The sequence below is a fragment of the Canis lupus genome, chromosome 7 (genome assembly GCF_011100685.1).
Source record: "Canis lupus familiaris isolate Mischka breed German Shepherd chromosome 7, alternate assembly UU_Cfam_GSD_1.0, whole genome shotgun sequence".
NCBI lineage: Eukaryota > Metazoa > Chordata > Mammalia > Carnivora > Canidae > Canis > Canis lupus.
The window spans coordinates 449256-464789 of NC_049228.1; the positions used below are offsets into that span (position 1 = coordinate 449256).

General features: G+C 57.3%; 1 protein-coding gene across 5 annotated transcripts; it reads right to left on the bottom strand.

Moving 5' to 3' along the window:
• Positions 1–2339: 2339 nt before the first annotated feature.
• LOC102151492 (alpha-1,3-mannosyl-glycoprotein 4-beta-N-acetylglucosaminyltransferase-like protein MGAT4E) lies at positions 2340–8399 on the bottom strand. 5 transcript variants are annotated; one of them, XM_038541848.1, is made up of 5 exons: positions 8267–8399; positions 5071–5146; positions 4846–4993; positions 4412–4508; positions 2340–3530 (listed from the first exon to the last, which is right to left on the bottom strand). In XM_038541848.1, the coding sequence occupies exons 1-5, from the start codon at positions 8382–8384 to the stop codon at positions 2389–2391; spliced, it is 1581 nt and encodes a 526-aa protein (XP_038397776.1). In that variant the 5' UTR covers positions 8385–8399; the 3' UTR covers positions 2340–2388. The 5 variants fall into 5 exon arrangements, with proteins under 5 accessions (XP_038397776.1, XP_038397779.1, XP_038397778.1 ...); XM_038541851.1 differs by lacking the exon at positions 5071–5146 and adding an exon at positions 5325–5621 and having other exon boundaries at positions 8267–8379; XM_038541850.1 differs by lacking the exon at positions 5071–5146 and adding an exon at positions 5195–5621 and having other exon boundaries at positions 8267–8379.
• Positions 8400–15534: the final 7135 nt, after the last annotated feature.

Here is a 15534-nt window from a genome sequence, read left to right on the forward strand (position 1 = left end):
AGAGAGACTCTCAAGCAGGCTCCACGCTCAGCGTGCAGCCCGATGCAGGGCTCAATCCCGCGACCCTGAGATCATGACTTGAGCCGAAATCAAGAGCTGGACACTTAACCAGCTGAGCCACCCGGGGGCTCCTGGGGGTCATTCTGCTCCTCCCTTTTCCCAGGCCCTGGCCACTAACCCACTTCTATTTCTGTAGATTTGCTCAGTCTGGACATTTCCTGTAGACGGAATCCGACAGCACGTGGCCTCCGGCTCTCATGCCGCTGGTGGCTCGTCAGGACTCCTTTCCTCTAATGGCCAACTCCTACTTCACTGTCCGGGCGTGTACTTCAGCGTGCGTACCCTTTCATCACGTGGACGTGTAGGTGGTTTTTACTTGTGGGTTATTACAATACTGCTATGAACACACGCGTATCAGTCTTGGTGTGGATGCAGGCTTCGTGTTCCCGTATAGACTGGGGGAGGGATTGCTGGGTCACGTGGTGATCCGCTGGCCGTTCTGAGGAGCTGCTAAACACCTTCCCAAAGTGACTGTCCCATTTTACAACCCCACCAGCAATGGATGCGGGGCCCGAGTTCTCTAAATCCTCACCAACACTTATTTTGCTTGTTTTTTAATTAGAGCCTTCCTAGCAGGGGGCGAAGTGGTATTTCACTGTGGCTTGGATTTGCGGTTCCCTAGTGACTAACGAGGAGCATCCTCTCACCTGCCCATTGGCCATTCGTGTGTCTTCTTTGGAGAAATCTCTATTCAAATCCCTTGCCCGTCTTAATGGGTGATGACGAAGAAGCGTAAGACTACTTTGTAATACTCTGGACACCAGTCTCTCATCAGGCGTATGATTTACAAATATTTTCTTCCATTCTCTGTATTACTGTTTCACTGCCTTGACAGCGTCCTGTGAAGCATGTAAGGTTTCGATTTTGATGAAGTCCAATTCATCTATTCTTTGATCGCTGATACTTTTGGTGTCATATCTTAATATATACTTATTGCCTAATCCAAGGTCACAATGATTTACACCCTATATTTTCCCCTAAGGGTTTTATAGCTTTTACCCTACATTTAGGTCTATGATCCATTTTGAGTCAATCTTTTATATGGTGTGAGGCAGGGGTCTAACCTCGTTCTTTTACATGTGGATATTCAGTTGTTTCAACACCATTTGTTGAAAAGACTATCCCTCTACCCATTGAGTTGTCCGTGGCCCTATGTCAGCTGGTCTTCTCTCAGTCCTGGGGCTTCAGTTTCTGCTCCACCCCTTCTCCAGTTTGCCCTCCATCTCCTGTCCCACTAAATGTGTCTTCCCAAATGAGCCATGTCCCTTCTCACCTCTGGCCTACTTCTCAGCACACTGTTTCTTCTACTGGAAAATCTCCCTGACCTTCTCCCCACGCTACCTGGGTATCTTCTCTAATTATCTATCAGGTCTAGGCTTACATAGCATAGTTTCCAAGAAGCCTTTCCTAAGCCCCCAAGAATGTTTTAGGAAGAGCGGGTCTGTACTTTCAAAAGACCACGCACTCAACCTCAATAGCAGCTTTTTTGTGTGCCCGGCACATAGTAGGCTCTCGACAAGTATCTGATGAATGGGTGGATCCCAGAAGCCAAGAAGGCTGTTTCAAGAAGGAACACTAGTTAGTACCGTGTAGTATGCAGAGAGTTACGGGGAACGAGCTCTGAAAAAAATACAACTGGGTTTTGACTATTTTTGTCATCATAATAGGGAAGACTCTCAAGTATTGCAGATGTAGAAGCCAGAGTTAAGGAGGGAATGTTTTAGTTACAAACTATTTATGTCCAAGTTTGTTTGTGAGGAAAGGATGAAGCTAGACAGGGACGATGAAACAGCTTAAAAAGATAGAAGATGGAGTTGAGGGCTTAGTTTTATTGCTATCAGCCCATCTGCTGCTTTCCTGAATTTCAGAGAATTTGACTTCTAATGAGAGTCACTTTCTTGGCTCCCTATGATGTCAATTTTAGGGACATCCCATGATTTCCCCATTTACCCTCCTACTACCACTTTACACTCCCCCCGCCTCTGACTGTGGTCAACATGTAAGTGTGTGTTTGCACCCACACAAGCACTCTGACCTGATCTCAGCATCCCCCCAAATCTAAACATTCTAGAGGTGACCAAGGTCTTTCCCCAAGTTAGGCTAAGCTGTATCTGCTCCCAGAAAAAAAAAAAAACTATCCTATAAGAATCACTTGTTTGGGGAGAAAAAAGAATGAACAGGTCTACTAACATCATGGTGGCACCGAAAGAATCATAGAGGCTTCCCTCTCTGCGCTTGGTTCCCTGGCATCTCCCCTCTGTCACTCAGATAGGCTGGGATGGAACGGCTTCAAGACTTTAATTTTTTTACACTCCTACTGATTCACCTTCAGCTCTGAGCTGCTTCCGTATCGTTGGCATTTTCCTCCCAGAGGTAAATATGCCTGATTATAAGACCGCCGACCTGACTAGCCTTCACCACCAGCCTTATGCAGCTCACATTGTACCCTATACTTTTCAGAAATATCTCCTGATTCATCTGCCCTTCCAAGAGATGGCCCAGCAAGGTGAAGCTGGTACAGTACTGAGGCATCCCCTCGGGGTCATAGCCCAGTTCCACTTCGCCCTTCTCTAAGGTGTACTTTCCATCCACGATGGTGCCCGTCAACACTTGCACTCTGCTCAGGTTCGCTGGGTGGTTCAAAATGACTGTCAGGTGGTTCCCCGCACTGACATTGTGGGTCCAGAAGAATGACTCATCCAGAGTGTAGGCCTCCCAGGGGAAATGAACATCAAAAACCTTCATATCGGTGAAAATGGCTCCGGGTGGGTTGTGAGGACCATCGAGGTTCTTTTTCTGAATGGGGGAGGCCTTCTGGGTGTCATTAGAGATGTAGGAGAACCTGTAGTAGAAAAGGAAAGGTCTGCAGATGATTGGGGTTTTCTGAGCTAGGAGGGTACGGAAGTGGGGGATCAGCCTGTCGAGGGGCTTTTCCTTGTAGAAGAGGAGGAGGAAATGGGCCAGGAGTGGGAGGTCCTTGCTGTGGAAGAGTTTGCCAAGGAAGCCCATATTAGAGAACTCCAGGAGCACCCAGGGGTCAGACTTCATGGTGTCCACCTTCCAGTGGATGTGGGTGATAAAACTGGGGGCACAAAAGACATTGTCCTCCAGTAACAGGAAGTATTCGGAGAGCCTTGCGGCAAAGCTCACGAGGAAGGCGTGATCTATGTTCTGCCTGGAGTAGAATTCCCCGTGATGGGCCTCCTTCCTCATGTCCTCCAAGGGCGGGTAGGCATCGGACGGAGCATGGATCAGTAGCAACTGCCCTGCCAAGATCTGTGGGCTGAACAGGGTTGAAATACGGAGAACGGTTTCTCTGAGCCAGGTGAGGTCCGAGTGTGCCAGGTGGACCAGCACTGTGAGACGTTTCTGCTCAGTCTTAGAGGAGGCACGGAACAGAGAGACCAGGGTGTACAGGAGGTTTCTTTGATCTGGTTGTGTCGCTGAGGAGATGCCCACTGTCAGCCATGCTAAGGAGGGGCAAACAGGGGAACTGTCAGTGCACCTCGGGCTGGGGGTAAAGGCAGCCAGAGGCTGGGGGCTGCGGTGCTGTTGGGACCGTCCCTGTGCCTTTCTTCCCTCTCCTAGTTCCCCTCTACGCTCTGTCGTGGTGGAGAGGACGCTTCGACTCGTGCCACTCAGAACGTGGTCCTTAGTGCAGCAACATCAGTGTCATGTGGAAGCCGGTTGGGAACGCAGAGTCTGAGTTCCTAGATAAGCGGAACCTGCCCTCTAACGGTATCGCCAAGTGAAGTACCCTTGTGGGCAGAGTACCGTCTGAGGAGCACTGAGCTGGGTGATTCTGAGTCCCTGCGGGTCCCTTTGAGTTTTCGTGGAGCCAGGATTTTGTAGCACATGGTTTAAGTGCTCGGTCAGTATTAGCTAATTTTATAGTTATTATGATTCTTGTTGTTTCGCCCAGTTCATCTTCCCAAAGCTCACCTTTGGGTGAAGGGAAAAGTACTTCTTTCTGAGTCAGGAGCCCTAGGTTCTTGTCCCAGTTCTGCCACTGACTGTGTGACCTTGAGCGAGTCCCTTGACGTCTGAGCTTAGATCCTGATCCACAAAACTGAGGAATTTGGACGATGCATCTAAAGCCTCTCCTATTCCAAATATTTTCTAAGCCGGTTCTGGAACAGGGACCTTTCCCCTCCTCCTTCCTCCTTCCTGATACGGGAACGTCACGGTGTGTGTGTAGGGGGGCGTGGAATCGTCTGCCGGATTCAAACATTCCCGGCACAGGCCCGCTTTTCTCCTCTCCCTTCTGCTTTCCCTCCTGGCTCCCGTGCTGCCCTTGACGCCTCTACCCCCCCTCCCCCCAGGGTACCCCAGGCTCCTCCTTGGAACTCACTCTTTCTTCTCCACTGAATTGTTTGAATATATTTGAAGGTAAGGTTCTGCCAGTCTTCCAGCGACCTCGGGTCTTTCCTTTTGCCGTAACTGTCCTCCTAGAGCATTGACAAAAGGCAAAGCATGAACCTCCTTTCGTAGAAAGAACAGGGCTGAGCCCCTCGAGGCTTCTCATAAGCTCTTCCAGGGAAGGGAGGAGAGTGAGGCCCGCCCGGGCTTGGCGTGTGGGAGGCTCAAGGCCTTTCCTCTCTTCCATACCCTGGCACATCCTGGGGGGAGCAGCTTCCTTACGGACCCATGGGCCCGCGTTCATAGCTCAACGCCCTCCGGAGCTTCCTGCTCTCAGGTGAGAAGGTGCAGGGCTTTGAGAACCGCCCTGCCCGCACCAATCCCACCCTTCCCCCTCAATCCCACCCCGAGAGCAAGGGCTGCTACCTGGCCTTTGATGGTCATCACATCTTCATCCTCTTCAATTTCCTCGGGGACCCTCAAAGTGACAAAAAGCCACAGGAAGCCGATGGCCACCAGGGTTACCAGGCAGCGCCTGACGGAGCAGCGCATGGCATCGGACGGGCCGTGGCTCCTGCAGCAGAGAGGCGACGTGTTCAGCAGCTGGGCCCGGTCTCCATCCACCCTCGCCCAGGGCTTCTCCCTCATCACCTGGAGGCCGCCTCGCTCCCCCAAATTCTATCCTTCCTCCTCTTCCTCGTTAACTTCTTTTCACCTGAGCTGGAACCTGAGGGAGCATGACAGCCTCATTCCCTGACTAAAGAAAGAATGTCACCTGTCCTGTGACCTCCGCTGCCTTCTCCTTACAGGTTTGTTGAGATCCAACTTTCCCAGAGGGCTCCCTTCTCAACACGGTGAAGGGCAGCTGGGGCTTCAGGGCTTAGGAAGCAGATGCCACCACCTACCCTTGCGGTTTTAAAACAAAAGTCCGTTTGCTACAGTTGCTGAACTTGAATTGCTGCTGAGTGCTAGGGATTTGGCGCCTTTCTTAGTTTTTAATAAAGGACGTCCTTAATGTGTTCCAGTCTTTAATCCTTATTCACGTTCCTTGATCAGAACGCGATCTGTGAGCGTGGGGGAAAGTCCTTCCGTGATGTTGGGCTTTGGACCTCAGGCTGATTCAGCCTCCGAAGCATCGTCTACCGCTTTCCTCCTCCGCTTTACGTCTTCTCTCCAGCGAGAACGCGGTTCCCCGATTGTTTCTAAAGGATCACAGGAAGCGCCTTAATACCCCGCGGCCTGCTCTTGGTTCCCCTCCATGCCTGCCAGCAAAGGCAAGGAAATCCCGGCGGCAAGGTCTGTGTTCCGAGGCCCTGACCCAGCCCCTGCGTTCTGCATCGGGGCCACTGTTCCCCCGGGGAGCCGCTCCTCTCCCTCAACCATGGAACTTCGCTGTGACAGTCACGAAGATACACCGTGAACACGGCAGGAAGTCTTCGCAGAGAAGACTCTTACCCGGGTTCCCCGTGCCAGGACCTCGCGCCACCAGGCGACCAGACCAGGGCCACCTGAGACGGGGAGAGGCGGCCCCCCCGCGGGGCTCCCGCGGCCTATGGGCCAGAGGCTCGGCGGGGACAGCCGGTCACCACCACGGGCGCCTCTGGCCCCCCGAACCTCCTGGCCACTTACAGGTCCCAGCGGAGGGCCACCCCCGAGCCCCCGAGGCCTACAGACTTCTGGAAGAGGCGGGCAAGAGAGAGAAAGGGCTGGGGTGCAGAGGGGCCGTCGACGCAGTGGCGGAGGGGGTGAGGCCAGCAGAGGGAGCCGAGGCCTCTGGGCATCCCACCCTGAGCTAAGCTCCTTCGAGGTTACTCCTGTCCCCTCCCCCCCAAGATGCTCTGGAGCAGGAGGTAGAGGGCGCCTTGGGCGCTTCAAGCCTTGCAGCTGTTGTTATTGTTCATCCAGAGAAGGACCCCGAGGCTCCCAGCGCCCTGCCCTGCACTTCCCTGGAGCCCAGCGCCCTACTCGGCTCGACTCCCTCTCCCTTCCACCGCCTCAGGCGCCTCACCCCTGCCACGACCCTTTCTCTCTCTTCTGCGTGGGGTGGAGGACCCTCTTTCTCCCTCTCTGCCGGGCCATTCCCATCATCTTGACAAGGGGCTCCCCTACATCCCAGTGGGAAACAGACCAAAAAGCAAAATCCCTAAGTTCATGTCCTCTCTTGGGGTGCCCGGGTGGCTCTGGCTGAGGGCCTGCCTTCGGCTCAGGGCGTGACCCCAGGGTCTGGGGATCGAGTCCCACATCAGGCTCCCTGCTCCCCGGGAACCCTGCTCCTCCCTCTGCCTGGGTCTCTGCCTCTCTCAGGAATAAATAAGATCTTAGAAAAAAAACTTAAAAATATAAATTCATGTTCTCTCCAAATCCTGCCCATTTCTCTGCGGCCCTAACACAGCACAATTCCTTGGAAGCCTTGCCTCTAGCTGCAGCCCCACGTCATGTCACATTTTCTCTCCTCTTACTCAACCTCCCCGCAGCTTTCGACATGGTTGACTACTGCCTCCTCCTCGAAACACTTTCTTCCCTGACGTCATTCTTGCTGCACTGATGGTTCTGTTTCTTTCCTGGCTCATCCTCTTCCCAACCTGTCAATGTAGGAATGTCCTAGGGCTCTGTCCTTGGCTCGCTTCTTCCACACACTCTCCCTGGGTGATCCAACCCAGTCCCATGCCTTTCAGTTTATTTTACATGCATGTGTGTGTAAGTATGTACCTACATAGACAGTGTACCTGCATATGTATTTATACCCATATACGTGGTTCCCCATCTATGGGCTTATACATCTATAAGCCTGCGGGTCCATACGTATATATACACAAGCATGCTGATGACCCAGGGCTGATCCTACCTGTAGCCCTGACCCCTGTCCCGAGCCCCAGATGATCTGACCATTGAGTATCTATCTCCATTTGGACGAGTAAGAGGGATCTGTTTGAACAGAGCCAGGACAGCACCACAGATTCTGCACACCTCCCCCATGTCTTCCCCATCTCAGGAAACAGCACCACCATTTGCCCATGTACTCAGGGGAAGAGCCTACAAGTCATCCTTGACGCCTCTCTTCCACTAGCCTCTACCTTCTATTAGTCCTGTTCCCTTTTCCTTCAAAATGTATCCCCCAGCCTGACCTTTTCTCACCCACCTCTACTACTACAGCAAAAGCCTGCCAGGACTATCGCACCACCTTCTAATTGGTCTCTACCTCTACCCCTGTGCTCCTGCAATCTATTCTCCATGTGGCGGTCAGAGACACTATTTAAGATGTATTTATTTGAGGGAGTGCGGTAGGGAGCGGAAGCAGAGGGAGAGAGAATCCCAAAACAGATACCGTGCTGAGCAGGGAGCCAGACCTTGGGCTTGATCTCAGCACCCTGAGATCATGACCCGAGCCAAAATAAAAAGTTGGATACTTAACTAAGCCACTCAGGGGCCCCCAGAGGGACTTTTTAAAATTGTAATCAAATGATATCCCTTCTGGACCTACAATTCTCCAGTGGCTTGCCGTTGAAACTAAGACGAAATCCAAACTCCAGACCACGGCCTACGAGATCCTGGCTGATGCAGCCCCTGCCGGCCTCTGACTCCATCCCCCTACCCAATGGCTTTTTTTTTTTTTGTGGGGACGGGCATCATCCCTTGGAGATCCTATGGTACTCCTCTTCTCGGAACTATTCTCTGTGGACGTTCCAAGAGCCGTCTTCTTCCCAACATTCAGATTTGAGTCCGGATATTCTTCTTCCTCAGGTCACTGTGCCTAAAGTGCCACTCCCCCGCCCTCCCACCCCGCCGGCCCATCCCTCGAGTCCATATTCTGTTTTCTTTCACGTTGATTTCTACTACAAAGTCTTACCCGTATGTGCTGTGTCTCTATCCACTGGGCTGGAGCAGAAGCCCCTGAAGGGCAGGGACTTTATTTTCTCCGATGCGATGTCTACAGTGCTTTGCCTAGTGGTTGGCCCAGAGGACATGCTCCACAAGTATTTATTAGCTCACTAATTATCAGGCATTATGTGATAATGGTGAAAGATCATGTATGTCGTCAACAAACACTGTGCTAGGTGCCAGGGCCACAGCAGTACCAGGACTGGACAGCATGCCAGAGATGGGCAACGTGTGGGTGACCGTTAAAGGTGCAGATTCTGGACTCAGCCTGGACAGGATCTGTTTTTGCTAAACTTATTGGCTGTGTGATCTTGCCTAAATGACTCAGCCTCTCTGAACCCCAGTTCCTCACTTAGGAAATGAAGAGAGCGATGCCTATTCTCAAGAGTTCTTACGAGGATTTTAAGATCTCATTCACACTAAATTGCTTAGCATATAGCAGGCATTCAATAAATGTTAGCTTGTTTATTATAAGGAACAACTGTTGTCAACCATGACAGCATTGCTATTTATTTATAGAAGGAGGGAGGGGCAGAGGGAAAGAGAGAGAGAGAGAATCCTAAGCAGGCTCCATGCCCGGTGCAGAGCCCAATGCAGGGCTTGATTTCATGCCCCTGAGATCATGACCTGAGGCAAAATCAGGAGTCAGGTGCTTAACTGACTGAGCCACTCGGGTGCCCCAGCACTGTCTTCTTTTCCCTCACGTGTGTGAGGTCCGTCTCTAATTCCGAAAGCTTCACCTCAACTTTTATTTTTATTTTTTGATTTTTATTTATTTTTCAACTTTTTAGATTCTTACTCTGATGCATAGCACTTTGAAGACCTTTCCATGTCTTGTCATTCGGTTTCCACTTCTCTGAGAGCTTTAGAGGCAGCAAAATAAGAAGAACTGGGGGATACGCATTGAAAAGCACTGACACGCCCGGGTCCCTCGTGAGCACTGCAGTGATAGGTAGGCCATCTATGGCACTGTGCCTGTTGCCACGGTATGTCCTGGGTGTGGGCTCTGGACTTTGCTGGAAGTCAGAGTTCTCCGAGGAGCGTGAGCTTGACCCACAGGGTAGGGACGGGGCAGGAGTCCACCTCCATTCCAGCATTTCTCTCTGGGTGCCTCGGCTGATGCTCCCTTGGCAACCATCGTTCTTTCTGGAGGTCTGAAGCTCATCTCATCGTCCAACTAGCCTCTCTGGGGCAGGTGGCTCCACACAGAACACGGTGATCACAAGCCCATTTGGCCCACACTCTGGTTCTTAAAAATCTGTTTTTAACTGAATATTTAAAAATGAGGAGAGCTCATGTAAAAACTTAGACTTTTGGCTTCTCTTGAAAAAATGCACCTTGTTGCCACCCTGGCCTGACTGGTGATGGCCCCCCTAACTGAACATGCTTTCTCAGTTTCGGACTCCACCTGGTTGAGTTTCCTGTTACTTCTGCCCACCATGGGCATGGAAGTCTTTGGCCACTGCTCCAAGTCAGGTCCTGGGAGACTGGCAGGCTACGCTAGATCCCCGTCTCATCCTGGCCACCTAGTTCGGGATAAGGCGCTACAAAGATGAGGCACGGAGTCACCCCTGAGGTTGAAGTGCCCTGGACAGGGGTAGGAAGAAAATGAATAGAAGATTGCAGACAAGTGAATCATGAACAATGAAAAACAGACTGAAGAGATCAGAGATGATCAATTTTGTATATGATGTAGATAACGTTCTGGAGGACTTACAGAAGACGTGGAGGGGGGTGGGGAGGGGCCGGGGCCAAAATTCAAGATTAGATGGGCACGAGTAGAGCGAGCTCACTGCTCGATCTGTGTCATCTTGAAAACCGCCCAAACAGCAGGAAAAACTCACGGTGACGGCCATAAGACCAGCTGCATGGGTTTCAATTAGCATGGAAGCACTTCCCTGTGTGAGGGCAAGTGCTGTTCTGTGAAACTTTTATTGTTTCGTGGAACTCGTGGGATATAAACAGAAGTATACGGGGGATCACAGCCAGCGTCTGGAGCCTCTGCGGCTTGGGGGAGAGAATGGACGTGGCGGCCACTGGGGAGAGCCGGCTCCTCTGCCTCCTCGGCTGAAGAGAAGTCAGCTTGGTGTCTGGGGAAGATCAAAGGCGCTGGGATCACCGCGCCGGCCTCACTCTGTTATTATCTGTGTGACTCTGGCTCGTCAACTTTTCTGAGTCTCAATTTCCCCATCTGAAAAGCAATGCCGCCGATACCACCTACTTCCCAGCGCCGACGCCCGGGACTGCGGGTTCCTGCAGCCACGGGTCACGCTGTCAGTACAGTATTTCTAGCTGTTCGCAGGTCCCCACTTCCTGCCTGGGGAGAGAAGCAGCGGAACCTGCATTTAGCATTCGGTGTGTCCCGCCCTGCGCTGGTCACTCAACCGCATTTGGCTGAACACCGTGAATTTCCAGTGAGCGTGGTGGATTTTGGAGTGTCCCCGAAGTTGTAACACAGTTCGTGTAGAAGTCCTTTTCTTCCTGTTGGAAGACTTTCATCCCTGATACAGACAATTCCAAACATTCCAAGTCTCCAAGGCCAGACTGCGAGCCGAGAGGGCCGCCTCCACGCAGACCTCCGTCGGGCCGCGGCTCTGGGATGAGCAGGAGCGGGAGTCTCCCTCTCTGCCTCTCGGCTTCAGGGCTTCAGGGCTGCGCCACAGGAGCCCAGGGCCTGCAAAGTGGTCCAACCAGAAAGGGAGGAACCCCCCCCAAGCCCAAGCGGAAGCCGAAGTGGTGTGTGGGTAACTCTGCCCCTCCCCACGCCTGCGGGCAGGGCCGGCTGCACCAGCCGTGGGAACTGCCCCACCTGCCAGTGTCTGTTGGAGGCTCCCAGGGGACGGGGCCCAAGGGTGGTCCAGCCCTTTGGGCCCCACACCCCAGTCAAGCAAAGCCCCGCTCCCTGGATCCCCTCGGGCTGAGTCAGCAGAGAAGGGCGCCCAGGACCCCTGGGAGGAGGTGGGGAGGAGGAGGAAGGGGTGGGTATTTAGTTATCAGGTGTCTCCCAGGATCCAGACCCAGCTTCCCAGAGCAGAGACCCTTTGTCATGGAGCGAGTTAATGTGAGAAGATGCCCCGGTAGCTAGCTAGGGTAGGGCGTAGTGGAGAAAAGCAGCCCCCCAGTAGAGACTAGTCCAGTAGAGGACAAGGGGCTGCTGGTTCCAGGGAAACGGGCAGCGCAGGGGATGGAGGAAGATGGGTTTACCCCGGCGCTGGGCCCCCAGCCCCCACATGCTCATCCACTGTGAGGTCTTCTGGTGCTTCACCTGGGCAGCCAGGTCCTCCTCCTCTCCATCCTCAGCCAGTGGGAGCCACAGACCCTCCAGGCTACTTCCCCTTCCCTTCAGTGGAGATTCGTGGTCTCTACCGCGCGCCTGGTGCAGGGGCTGGAGACCGTCCTCCTCCCCTCCGGCGGCTTCCAGTCTGGAGGAGCGCCAGGTATAGGCCAAGACCCGGCGGGAAAGACACATTCTAAGTTAGGGGACAGCTGTCCCGGGCCGCGGTGGGGTACACGGGATACATGGCACAGGGCGGCCAGAGGCCCCAGCTCCTCTCGAGGTGCCGGGTCTGTGGGGGTCCGCAGGGGACGCGCTACACCAGACATTCCGGGACACCAGGAGAGCTGGGAGAGGGAGGATGACCCCGAATTGGCGCAGGGCCTGAGGCAGACGTGGAAACGTTGAGGAAAGGCCCGTCCGCCGGGGCAGTTGGGGGAAAGGAGCAAGAGAGGATCCGCGAGGCTGGGAAGGGAAGGACGCTGTTGGAAGGGGCGCAGACGCCGGAGGTCAGGGCTGAAGGCGGACACCCCCGCCCGGGAAAGTGGTGGGAGGCGGCGGCCTGGAGGGTGGGGGGGTGGAGGGTTGAGGGGCAGGGGGTGGAGGGTGGAGGGTGGCGGAGGGCGGGAGGGGGCTGGGGGGTGGAGGGGCGGACGGAGGGTGGAAAGTGCAGAGGCGGAGGGAGGGTGGAGGAGTGGAGGGGAGGAGGGGTGGGGGGCGGGGGAGCGGACGGGGGTGGATGGTGGAGGATGGAGGGGCGGGGGGCAAAGGGGAGGTGGATGGTGGACAGTGAAGGGCGGGGGGGTGGAGGGGCGGAGGGGCGGGGGGGCGGAGGGGGGTGGATGGTGGACGGTGAAGGGCGGGGGGTGGGGGGCGGAGGGGCGGAGGGGCGGATGGTGGAGGGGCGGGTGGGTGGATGGTGGACGGTGAAGGGCGGGGGGTGGAGAGTGGAGGGGCGGAGGGGCGGAGGGGCGGGGGGGGTGGAGGGCGGAGGGGCGGGGGGTGGAGAGCTGCCCCTACACGTGCGCTACGTGCTACGCGGGCCGCCGCCCCCTCCCGGGCTGCAGGGTAGCCGGGCGGGCCCCTCGTCGGCGGGCCGGGTCCCCAGCAGCCCGGCTGCGGGAGGCGGGGTGGGGCCGGGGCCGGGGCCGGGGGGAGGAGAGAGTCGCTCCCCGTTTGCCAGCCGGGAGCGCGGGCGTCCCACGGAGGCGACCGGAAGGGCCGCGGGGGCCGCGGGGGCAGCCTGGGGCGCGGGCGGGGCCTGGGGGCCCTGGGGGGCTGGGAGCGGCCGCGCCGGAGGAGGACGGGGACCGCGATCCGGGGCTGCGCGGCTCGGGCGGGCTGGGGCCGGAGGCCCGGGTGGGGCGGAGTGTCGTCCCGGAGGCAGGAGGGGTTCCTGGAGACGTGGCACTCGGCGCAGGGCTCGGTTCCGCTCCGGTCGACCGGGCTCCGAGCCCGTGTCCCGGGGAAGCCGGACCGGACCGGTCGGGGCGCCGCCGCCCGGGCCTCCGGGAGCTCCGGCCCCGGGACCTCCGGGCGGGGGTTGCCCAGGTCCGGCCTCCGGGGCGCGGGGCCAGCCCGGGACGAGACAATGCGGCCCGGGCCCCGCCCCCCGCGGCTGACGCGCCCCGGCCCCGGCCAATCAGCGCCCGCGCCCAGGCTCTTTAAAAAAAGAAGAGCCGGCCGCGGTGTGGCTGTCAGCTGGGAGGGATCCCTCCGCGCATGTAAACACACATCATAAAGGGCACGGGAAGCGGCTCCCGCGGGGCGGGGGAGCGGCCGCCCCCGCGCCCCCGCGCCCCCCGCGCCCCCGCCGGCGCCCCCCGATGTCAGGCGGGCCCGCGGGGAGCAGGGCGGCGGCGGCCGGAGCCGGGCCCAGCGAGCTCGGCGGCGAGGGGCACTACCGGAAGTGGAGGGAGCCCGCGGGCTGCGAGCGCGAGGGCTCCCGGGGCCCCGCCGCGGCTCGTCCTTCCCGGCGCGTCGGCGGAGCTCTCGGCGCCACGGCCCGGGGGCTGCGGCCTCCCCGGGGTCTGGCGGATCCGCGCCGGCGCCCGCGTTGGGTGCGGGGACAGCCCGAGCGCTCCCCCAGGAAGGAGCACATGACAGGAAATCAAACTGCAGCAGGAGCCCCCGGAGCCGCACGCCCGCGGCCGCGCGCAGCGACTCTCCCTCCAGCGCTGCACCACGAAAAATGCTCCAGTGTCCAGCAAAGTTAAAAGAATTTGGCGGCAGATCCTTCCAGACCTCCCACCCAGGTCTACCGTTGACGTTTCACCGTAGCTCACTGTGTCCCGACCGTCCGGGGACCCTGTGCGGGTGGGATGCCAGCTGCCCCTCGGCCTGTCTGCCCTGCAGGGGGGAGCCCAGCAGGCTCAGGGAGCTAAGAGGAGGAGGAGGACCTTCTGCAAGGACCTCTTGAACTCCTTGGGGCCCAGGTACCTGTGGGAGGGGCTTCCTGGAGAGCAGGCTTCTCCCCTCCCCCTCTTTTTAAATTGAATCCTTAAGGGTCAGAGAGACTTCCTTCCTCAAGGTGAACCTGAGGGCAGAGCTAGGACCCTGTTGACCCAAGCGGCACCTCCATGGGGTGGGCTGGATAAGCGCGATCTTTCTGTGTGTGTTGAGGTCCTACTTGTTGAATGTCCTCTGTCCTCTTCTGGGCAGGACACCAGGCACTCAACCTGCCCCCCTCCCTGCCGCCTCCACAGTGCTCACATCTCTTACAGTTACTTCTCTGTGCCTGCATTGCTTGCTCCGCAAAATGGAGAGGATAGCAGTACCCACCGCTCAGGATGGTGTGGACATTCAACACGAGCAGGCAAAGCATTTGCGTTACACACAGTGAGCATTAGATAATGGCTGCCACTCACAGGCTAAAGAATTCCAGATTCTCATCTCCACTTCTGATCTCCAGATTTGTGCCGTCCGGCCTGTTAAAGGTTTCCGACGGACCAGACTCAACGCATCCAGAGGGACCACGTTATCTCCCTTCTCTTGCTGATCTCCTGTGTACAAGCTGGGGGATGCCGCAGCGATGCCGCCGGGCCGCAACCACTCCGGCGGCGGACCCTCCACGCCCGAGTCATCCCGGACACCTTACTGTCCCTCCGCAATGTGTCGCGGTCCTAATTGATCTCCTACATTTGAATCCCCCTTCCTGACGGACAGCACCGCTGTCCTCACTCCGGCACCCCCTTCTCGTCTACATTACTTTGTCTTCTGCTTCCCTGGCGCCCACCTCGCTATCGTGCGGCTCGAGGACCGCTCTTCCCGCGACCCCCGTCCCTCCCAGGGACCGTCTCCAGCACTTGTTAGCGGTGCGAACTTGGGCGAACTGCTTCTGACCTGGGCCTCCCCGACTCCTTGTCTGTAAAGTGGGAAGGAGGGGACCTGCCCCGTGGGGTGGCCGTGCAGGTTCGGGGGCGCATCCTGCGGAGCGCTTAGACGCGGTGCCCGGGACGGGCCAGCGCTCACGGGCCGGCTGGTTACTAACATCCTAACCATTGTTGTCTCGCCTCCATTTTGTTGGTATGTTCCAGGCGCTCCCCCCACCTGGAGGACCCTTCCCCGCCCCCCCGCCCCCCCCCCCCCCCAGTGCCGAACGCCGCCTGCCGGTCCCCGGCGTTTCCCCAAGTGTGTGACCTCGGGTCGCGGCGCCTGCCCCGCGTGCGGGCGCGACTCCTCCTCCACCCGCGCGTTAACTTCTGGGGGCACCGGCCGCGGCCCCAGCGCACCGGCGAGCAGCGCGGGCGCGCGGCCCCGCAGCCCCGAGGCCCCGGCCCCGCCCGGTGCGGGGGCGGGGCCGGGCGCCGGGCGCGGGGGGGCGGGGGGCGGGGAGGGACTCTTTTTCCTCGCCGTGGCGGCGGAGGCGCACGGCGTGGGGAGCGGCGAGACGTCGTCGGAGGAAGGCTGAAAAAGCCCAAGGTGCTGCCGTTGCGAGTACAAGTGGGACCCGCCGCCGCCGG